General features: G+C 41.7%; 1 protein-coding gene and 1 long non-coding RNA gene across 2 annotated transcripts in view; one reads left to right on the top strand and one right to left on the bottom strand.

Moving 5' to 3' along the window:
* LOC106937140 (uncharacterized) overlaps positions 1-32 on the bottom strand; it is a 5,285-nt gene extending 5,253 nt beyond the window's left edge. Inside the window, exon 1 of the long non-coding RNA XR_001422326.1 lies at positions 3-32. This is a non-coding gene — a long non-coding RNA (uncharacterized LOC106937140). The remainder of the gene's footprint in view (positions 1-2) is intronic.
* Positions 1-9,803, top strand: part of LOC106937139 (BTB/POZ domain-containing protein KCTD16-like) — a 21,865-nt gene extending 12,062 nt beyond the window's left edge. The window contains exon 2 of the mRNA XM_015018492.1: positions 9,183-9,803. Within this exon, the coding sequence (XP_014873978.1) occupies positions 9,183-9,637 (455 nt within the window). The 3' untranslated portion in view covers positions 9,638-9,803. The remainder of the gene's footprint in view (positions 1-9,182) is intronic.
* Positions 9,804-10,156: the final 353 nt, after the last annotated feature.

Raw genomic sequence — 10,156 nt, 5'->3', positions numbered from 1 at the left:
ACCTAGATAACTGTTTTACTGATTCTTCTCAAGCAATAGAAGCTCACTATTGCTTCGGCTCTCAATAGTGAGCAGAAGCTACCAGATTTTAATATCAAAAGACTGAAATTGCCACCATCATTATTTTTTTCTGTCGATTCTGCTAAGCAGCGCCCTCTTTTTAAATAAGATGCATTGCTGTATTAAAATGTCTCCAGAATGTACAGAGAACACGTCTTGCCACAAATTCTCAACTATATTTAGTCCTACAACATGCCTGTCAAGCTGAGGTGGATGGCCGTAGCTTGGTAGTTCTTGCAGTTGAACCGTACTCTTACCCATTTCACATGACCGACTGAACATTTAAATTTCTTCGCAGCAGTATCTCTGATCTTTGTACTGCGCTCCCCGGTCTTCGTGATGCTGTTTGTTCTCTAATGTGCTCTAACAAACATATCCGAGGCCTTAAAATGAAAGTTTTATTAATGGTGGCAAAACCTTAAACTACTGCTGTGAAAATTGCTCAACAAGACGTTGCTAGGTGACGGGAGAGAGAGTGAGCTAGGTGACGCTAGCCACCTTTCTTGGTGGCTGAAGCACTTTCCTCTCGCTACATCAACCAGAATGCTGGATCTGAGTTCAGTGAAATTATTGAATATTCTTTCAGACGTATTATCTACTTATGTGTGTCTACTGCATGATATTACAGATTTATTGTCCAGCCCTACTTTGTGTTTGTCTATTCCCTAAAGTTTTGTGCTTCCTGAGGTAAATACTATTGTTGGGCAGTGTAATATAGACGTTTCCCTATAACGACGGCTCTAAGGAGAACGATTACTCCTTCTCTCCGGACGATCCTCTTGAGGCATAATTTAGAAGATGATAAGAACACCTTTCTTTCCATCTTAATCAGGCCTTGTGCAGAGGAGAGGTGTGGCTCAGGGTCAGGAGAGAGAGAGGCTGATATGGACGCTTCGTCTCTCGGTCAGGGTGACACTCGTCAGATCGGCACCCTCTTGACAACGTTCGCGTGTCATTAATACTCAGCCGGTGGAGCTGTCACTCTCCTCGCGGGTATCAGCCAACGCAAGACGCGCCCTGGAGCGTACAAGACTGGTAACCTTGAGTTAGATCGTGTGATTTTCACGGGGGCACACCACAACACTTTACTTAATTCCCCCCCTCCTGACCCCCAGCTCCGTCCACATTGAAGCTCTTCATGGAAGTAATCATTATTGGCAAATTCAGAAACACATTATTTTGCATGGCATGGAAACAGCTGTAGTCATCAGTCAGGCTGGACATCGGGTGATGAAGCGAGTCTCTGTAAAATGGATTTCCCTCCCGCTGTAGGGACAGTCGCTGCATTTGCAAGACAAGCCCTTTTTGTGCTGCAAGGGCACACTGGCCTCATTTGTGAGTTAACAAGCATGTAAGCTATTCTTCCCTCGAGGCGGAGGAAGATTAAGGAATATTTGGTCAGCAGCATCAGAATGTACTCGCTGACAGGCTGCATGTATTTTCAGTCAACTTGCATTTAGCCTTGATGTATTGCACATGTAGATTACTCCCCCCTCCCCACTCTCCAAATAAGGTCAGGAGCATTCGCTGTGTTTTGTTTATTTCACAAAGTCTTGGCCAGAAAATGATATTGCACCTGGGCCAGGCAGCACCTGAAGCACTTCAAGATAATTCAAACTGCTCAGTCTCACTGGGTTAGGCTGAGTTACAGGCAAACAGACAGTAATGAAAAGACATGCCACTTAGATGTTGTTTTTTTGTTACACTCAGACAGCGTAGATGTAAAACGCTCCTTTTTTATTATTATTTAAAAGTTATTCTCATGAATTTTGACTCAGGTTACAGTTCACACTTCATCTGAAATCATATTTAGGAAGGAGGCAGCTTTGGGTCACTTGAGTCTATGACAAAGTAAAACCTTACGGCTGAAACTATGATGTTCACTTTCTAAAATAAGCATAGCTCTTCTTTCTCCCTGTCAGACAATAAGTCAGACTAAATGCTTAATGTTTTAGGTCAATTCAGTTTATCAAACATATTTAGTAAATGTCAGAATATGAATATATTTAAGCTTCCTTTGACGTGTACATACATTGCCTTTAAACTCTGATTATCCTTCCAGAACAATAGTTTACTGAAACTTTGGCCCATTCCTCCTGACAAGAGTACGTTTTTTAGGTCATCTTTCCTACACAGCTTCGCATCGCTGCCAACAACATTTCTATTAGACCGAGAACAAGTGGTGACCAAACCAAAACAATAACTTGAATTCCCTCAAGCCACTTTTTAACTCACAGTATGCTTTGGGTCATCGTCTAAGTTTCAGTTTTCTGGCAGACGCCTTGAGGAACTGCTTCAATATTTCTGCATAATGTTCTTTATTCGTTTATTTTGTGTATGAGCCCCTGCTGCAGCAAAAAAAAAAAATAATAATAATATCCTTACTGTTCTTATTCTTTACAGGTTTACAAGCTTCCTGTCAGGATTTGGTTTTTTTCTGTTTATTTTGGTTTCTGTGTCAATTGATTCTCTGTTTTTGTCCTGTCTACCCCTTGATTAGTTAAACATGTTCCTTGTTTCCCCTGATTGTCTCCCTGTGATCCTTGTTTCTTGTCGAGTCCTCGTCTTGTCCACCATCTATTCTGTTGTTGTTCCCATTTGTGCCTACTGTTTACCACCAGTGCTACCAGATTCTGAGCTCCTTGCCTGTACTCTCCTGTGCTGCCTGCATTTTTGTACTCTTCATCATTAAATCATCATTTCATTCTACTTACCTGGGTCTACTGCGTCTACCTCACCACTCAACTAATACCGTTTCATGACACCCCTCCCTATTCACACCAAATATAATAGTATTCTTTATTGTCTTACACTAAAATTTTAGTTTTGTCAGACCACAGCGCATGTCTCCATAAAAAGAGAGTCTTTGTAAACTGTGTCTTCGCTTTTTATGTTGATATTGGAGTAATGGCCTCTTCGTGACTGAGTGTCATTCGGCCCATGAGGACACAGGACTCATTTAACCAGTAATAATGACGCTCATCTACCAGTTTCAAAAAACATCTTCACAAAGTTTTCTGGTTTTGTTTATCTTTGGGATGTAAAATTATGAATTTCCATCGGCAGATTGAAATTGTGTCCAAACACTTTTACAGACTCTCAAATCCCTTCTTGATTGCCTTGACTGATTTATTTAAAATTTTCCAAATTTTCCTTGAAATGTATCCGCAGGTGTGCCTCCAATTATCTCAAATGTTCTTCATCAAAACCGTACAAAGCTTTTGCATCACCGTCTAGTCTTTCCCAAATAGATGAAAGGCACAGTAATTTAATGTCAACTTCTCAATTTGGAAAAAAAAAAAGAAATGTATTCTCAAATATTATCTCTAATAATTCTAGAGACAAAATGTTAGTATTCCTAACTGAAGACTGTATGATTTAATGTCAGACAGTGAGAATTAATAGTTTATGCATGTTTTTGCACAGTTTATGTATGTAAATATCTGGTTTCAGCTTCAAGTGTTAAAAGTCCCTCTAAGATTGTGTTAAGGAAGAAATTCTAAAATAGTTAACTTTGGAAAAAAGTTGGCTCTCTCTCTTCCTTAGATCCCAGGTCCTCTCGGCAGGCCACGTGTAGCCACAAGGAAAACAACAATGTGTGTTGACGTCAAAGAATTACAGAGTTTAATCCAATATAAGACAATGCATAAACTTAGAAGTAAGACAATGCACAAACTTACACCAGAAACTGCAGAACGACGGAGACATACATTCATTTACCTGACATAAAGAAGGAAAGAAAGAAAGAAAAGCAAAGACGTGCAAAGACATCTTTGGAGAATTGCAAGAGCAAATCTGATTTGTTACTTCTGTGTGGAAAGTTTTATCCTCTTGTATTTAATTTATTCAAATAAGGCGTATCTTTGCTCCTCCAACCAGGAGCTATCTCTGACCCTCTATCTGAAGCCTAAAACCCCTGCCGTGTTTACAGACTCTCACAGATGAGCGTGAAAAGCTGGAACTTCCACTGTATTGTTTTCTCACAGACAAAAGGCAATTCAAACGATCCCAGCAAACCATCTGCTGGAACTATAGGTAAAATAAAGGTCAATAGGCCAGAATAAGTCACTGATTTAAAACCACAATTTAGGCCATTTGAATCAAGACATGCTTAGTTTTAAAACTAGCTTATTTTAAATTTATTTTCTCAACAATTGTCAAAATGCTGTGCAGAGGTGCCTTTAATGAGTCAGTTAAGAAGCTCAAATTATATAGAAAAATGGACGGTGGGAAATAAACTCAGTGACATTTTACATCTGAATTTGTCAGAGAACTCTGCCTTCAGTCCACGTCATGTCCTACTTTTCTGCCAATTAGAGCCTCTAAAATCTACAAGCACTCACATCTCCACAAAACTGATCTCTCTCGGGCATGACGAGGACAAACATCGCCGCTGTCATTGTTGAGTGGAGGGAGTCGGGAGGGCGGAGGGGATGGGGGATACCCCGTGAGACATGCTCTGTGCTGAGCTCAACTCCATCTCTGTGTTATTTATAAGGAGTTCAGACACACAGCCTCAGTCTGGTTTCGGAACCAGCCTGGGTCTGTTAATGTGGAGGAAATCAGATCTCTCAGACAGGCTGCACGGAGCTGAGAAAAACACATTTCAATCAATAGCTTCCCTGAAAAGATAGTAAAGTGAACACACCCACTTGTTTAAAGAGAAGAATGCAACTCTTCATCTTTTATTCAGCCACGGATTCAAATTCTGGATGTTTTGGGATTTATTTATTCAAGTTGGATATTATAAACCTTCCTATATTCTTCTTCTTCTTCCTTGGGTTTTAGATTTACATCAGCAATGGTGGCTACGAACGTTATCGTGAAGTCATTAAAAAATAAACAGCATTCTTTGGCTAAAGCTTTTGATTCTGTAAAGTAGAAATACAAACCACTGACAATATTTTTTTTCCACTCAGGGATAACCTGGTGTGTTATCTTAAAAAAAAGAAAATACCACCTTGCATTTCAGAATCTGATGATTTATTGGGATTTTCAGGTATAAATATTTCTCTTATTTAAAGACGATGGTGAATAAAAACAGAAAACATCCACAGAGCAGCAGTTGTGTTGTTGAACCTTGGGGATACAATGTGTCAATGGGAGGACTGCTTCCACAATGATTTAAAAAAAAAAAGAAAGTAGCAGCATATCAACAAAATATCACCTGTAAATGCACAAAATTGTGAACTTTGAAGAATATAAACTACAGGAGTGAAAACCACTCTGTGGGCAATTTCTTTCAGCTGTGAATGGGAAACTGAGGCTAAGATTCGCACAGGCTCACCAGTATTGGCCGATAATAAATCGGACAGTGGTTGCCTCTCCTCAGTTTGAGCTGCAGCCTTCAGTTCGTTGGGTCAGGATTTGGTGTAAACAACAGGAAAGCATGAAACCAATTGCCTTAGCGGCTTCCAGTCACCAGATCTTAATAAAGTAGAGCACCTTTGGGAGGTGGTGTAAGGGGGCATCAACATCATGGATGTGCAGTTGAGGAATCTACAGTCTGAGGAATATTAACACTTAGTTATATCTATGCTACAGAGAATCACTGCAAGAAACGGAGGTCAAACTCAACATTTGCAAGTGGACGCTGCAAAAGCTTATTCCCTTTGTAATAAACGAAGGCTCTCAGGCTTTGTACTTTTTGGATGTATCTCTTTAAATCAGAGAAGTACCTTGTAATTCTAAAAAGTTTTTTTTTTTTTTTTTTAGCTTGTGTTGCTTCATTATTTAGTTGGTCTAAATAAAAGAAATATAGGTAAATGTTTTCAGTCGGTAAAACATTTTTCTGTGGAATAACCTTCAGAATATCAATGATCTACTGATTTCTTTATTATTTTAAGGGTTTTGCTATTTCAATCTGGAGAGACTCAAATGGAGAAAGAAGGCGATTAAAAGAGTTTAATGACAAAATGAACATGAAAATAAAAAGTCCTTTGGCGTTCAGGCCCCGGCCGGGGACATCGAGCTGGACTTCGATGAGCTCGATGAACATTCCTGATGCAGCATAGGAATGTAGACCCCCGGGGCCTGTACTGGCGGTCGGAGGAAGATGAGGCCTGAGAGCCGGGTGGAGATGGGGTGGAGGTGGGTTGATCGCAGCTGGTGAGCAGAGGAGGCTATGGGTGAAGGTCCTTTTGAACTGAAGCCCAAACGATGATTGGCTGGAGCGAGGCTTGGTCCGCGCCGATAGGTCCAGGTTGCAGAGAGGCGGGCGCTGATTGATGAGGCAGGTGCGACTAGAGTCTTCCAGACTGAACTTTTGTCAAGACTCCATGACTGTTCCGAGAGAAAGAAATATTTGTTTTATTTAACCCTTCACTGGAAATGATTTGTGTCAGATTTTTGTTGGCATGCTTTTCAAAAGCAAAACCGGATTTATTTGTATCATATCCGTATTTGCTTTTTTTCCATTATTTTGGTTCTGCTGATGTTCTGATTTGAAGCTCTTTAAGTTCTTCTTGTTGCCATCTGGACCAGCAATAAAAGCTTTACTTAAATGTATTACTTATTTAAATGTCACAATCACTTGGTCTTCCTTAAAAATACAGGAAGCGGCGACTGAAATGCAGTTTGCTCTCTACTTACCAGCTCTTCTCGTTTCTTGTTTTGAAATCACTCGTTTGAATATTCAGGGTGTTTGGCAGCTGCTAAGCGCCTCTGATTGCTGATGATTGCAGGGACAAAAAGAGATGTCAGATCTTATAAAAAAATTGCCTCATTTGGTTTTTCCTAACAATAACTTGCAGAAAAAAAGCCCCTAATAGCTGTAAAAATCTCATTAAGATCTGAGATTACAGCCAAAGTGATTGCTCTTGGGACTAGTTTTTTTTTTTTTTTTTTGCCCCAGCTGAAATTACATAACACAAAACTTTGTGTTTTAATATGTGATTTTCCATCACTAAAATAAGACCTCCAGGTACTTTTCTCTCACCGCCTTGCTAATTACTCACTCTCTTGCATGGCCTGGAAATTTTTTCAGTTGCTATTATTGGGTGTTGGCTCGTTTCCTAATCGGGCTGCCCCTCTGGACTACAGCATCCATCCATTTAGAAACAATGCTCTGCCTCCGCCTCCTCCTGCTCCTGATCCTCCTTTACTGAAGCGCCTGCATCCATTTCCCATTTGCGCTGCTCGTCTGCTGCCGGATTCAGCCAGATTCATTTTCTGCGGGGGGAAATTGGTGCGCTGATTGGCCTCTTTACTCATGGATTAGCCATTAAAAAGCTGTTAGCGACTCTCCAACTATATCAGCTCAATGCAATCATCGCAGCAGAGATAAGGTCGTTATTATAGTCCGCGCAGAGAGGTTAAAATCCCCCTTGAACTCTGCCTGTTTTAAATTGGTGCATGTGCTGGAGGGAGGCAATGGACGAATCATTGTTCCACCCCTGAGATGTCCCTGCTATCGAGTTTGCATCATCCCATTAGGAAGAAAAAAAAAAAAAGCTATTAAGAGGTCTTCAGAGTTTGTGTTTTCTGTTTACATACAGTTAGCAGTTCTACTACTTCCACAGCACATCTCTGGCTGCAAGCGGATCTAAGCGATCTCGGTTATTTTGGGGGAAAAAAAAGACGGTGCCAGTGACTTTACTCTAGCACTTCTCGAGCCAGCAGGCAGCACTGTACTGTACAGTATTTCTGCCTCGCAATTAGCTGTGTAGGAGGATGTGAGATGAAACGAAAGGAATGTACAAGAAAAGAGAGAGGAAAAAATGCAGCTGGAATCTTCTGCTTGTGCCGATTTATCCAAACTCAAAGAGACCAGGAGACCCTCAGGTTCAACTGCCGAATGCATTCGCTTTCTCTCTACCCTGCAGGTTGCTGGCCTGTTTTTATTATTATTATTATTATTATTATTATTATTTTAAATTTACCTCTGCGCCTCCCTAAAGGTAGAAACCACATCACTTTTGGCTCATGTGACTAACTGATCCGAAACAAAGCTAGCGTGCCTCCGTCTTGGCGGTGCGGCTACAGGTCTAATTAGAAACTGTCAAGGTATGAGCAGATTGCGTTGGGTTTGAGGCGAGGTTTGCCGTGGGAAATGGGAAAGGTCTTTCAGCAAGCCGTGGTGAGCTGTTTGAGCTCTGGGGGGGTCGACTTATCACAGAGAGCAACATGCACAGCTCACTAGCTTTTTCTTTTTCTTTTTTGGATTAAACACTGAATATCACACGAGAAATCAGATGTTCAAACTGCTGCACCCCTTAAATATCTGCACATACAATCATCTGACATTGTTCCACAAATATCAGATGAAGCCTTTGGCATTTTCGTTTTGTACATTGAAACTTCAAATTTAAATTAACTATATTTCCATTCGGTGTCACAGACGGACGAGAAAAGCGCATAACTGTGAAGTAGAAAGAAAATACTAATTTAATCATTTCAAAATTGGAGAAGTTTGCTCTGCATTGTGGAGAATCAACACCAAAACAGTCTGTATTTATTTGATGCAATTACAGCTGCCAGTCTTGAAGGATGTGTTGACTTTTGTGCCAGATTTTCATTGCAGTCGAAGGGATTCTGAGTTGGATCTATGTAGGTCTGAACTTTGAGACAAACTCATTGCTTATTATTAACCTTTGTATCTCTAGGAAAATCCCACTGAGATTAAAAATCTCTTTTGCAAGAGAATCCCGGCCAAGACTAGCAGTTTGCAAAACATTTATTTATACCAAATAGGCTGTGGTCTAAATCAGGGATGCCCAAGTCAAGTCCTTGAGATGTCCTTCAACATGTCAATGAATCGTTTCTCCAACACACCTGAATCAAGTAGCAGACAGCCCACTACCTGACATGCAGCTGATTGCAAACAGGATCTTTCACGCCTTTCTGTTTTGTCACATATTCATAGCAGACAGACATGTGGAGTCAGTGGTTCTCCTGACTCTTTACAGCTCCTCCAGGTTTAGGTAGATGACTAAATCTTGATAGATTTGCAGTTTAATCGTCCAGCCTTTTATATATTTTCTACTGACTTACTTTGTGTTGGTCTATCACCTAAAATAACAATAAAATGCATTAGAAATTGTGCTTGTAAAGCCTCAAAATGTGAAATGGCTTCAATTTGCCAGCAATTAAACGAACCAATGTCTTTGCGTGCTTTGTCCTAGGCGGGCCATCGCGGTGGTCGTCCTCTCACTGTGACTGCTGCTGCAAGAGCCACAAAAGTGAGCGCGAGGGCGAGAGCGGCACCTCCTTCAATGACCTCTCCACGTCCTGCTCCGAGACCCAGTCGGAGGCCAGCACCCCACAGGGAACCGTGATACACGCGCCCGTCAGCCGTCAGTCCAAAATCCAGACCCTGGACCGACCTGTGCCCAAAGGCCCGGCCCTCATGCTGCAGCAGCAGGCCGAGATGCGCCGCAAGACGGACATGCTGCGCGTGAGGACCTTCGGCGTGCGGGAGCGTGACGCCGCCAAGAGGAAAGCACACAAAGAGAAGATGACTCCGGAGCAGGAGCTGCAGAAATGCATTCAGGACTTCCGGCGCATTAGGATTCCCGATCACTTCCCGGAGAGGAAGTACATGTGGCAATCCGAGCTCCTAAGAAAGTACAGACTCTAAAAAATGAGCGGGAAAGGGGGAAGTAAAGACAGCGAGATGGTGCTATAGTGTCATATCACCGCCAGTAAAGAGTATTACAAAGCATTATCGATGCACTGCGCACTCTGAGGCACATATTGTACCAGAGAATATGACTGTCCTGCCAGGATGGATTGCAAAGCACACACACACAAAAAAAATACGAAGCAGCGCGATTTATTTATCCGTAACCTTTGCACAGTGTTGTGAATGACATGCACACGTGTAAATCAGACTGAGACTTAATACGAAACGTCCTGCTCTCTCCGTGAGGAGACGAGAACGAAAGGTATACACCAGGTCATAGCATCACTGACAACAAGCGACCTCAGGGGAAACATCGTTTCTGTTCACCGACCTACCACATTCTGCATGTGCAGTCGCCCACAATGGCTGCTTTTTAAAGCGGATGTACCCAGATGGTGCTGTGAGCTAGCAACGCATTATCTCTATATTTCACCGAGCTCTCTCTCTCTCTCTCTCTGTCTCTTTCTCTCTCTC

Source organism: Poecilia latipinna, unplaced genomic scaffold (genome assembly GCF_001443285.1).
Source record: "Poecilia latipinna isolate Pla-1442-1.1 unplaced genomic scaffold, P_latipinna-1.0 Scaffold2284, whole genome shotgun sequence".
NCBI classification, from domain to species: Eukaryota; Metazoa; Chordata; class Actinopteri; order Cyprinodontiformes; family Poeciliidae; genus Poecilia; species Poecilia latipinna.
The sequence above is the reverse complement of the archived record's forward strand: the minus strand, read 5'-3'. Positions and strand labels throughout refer to the sequence as shown.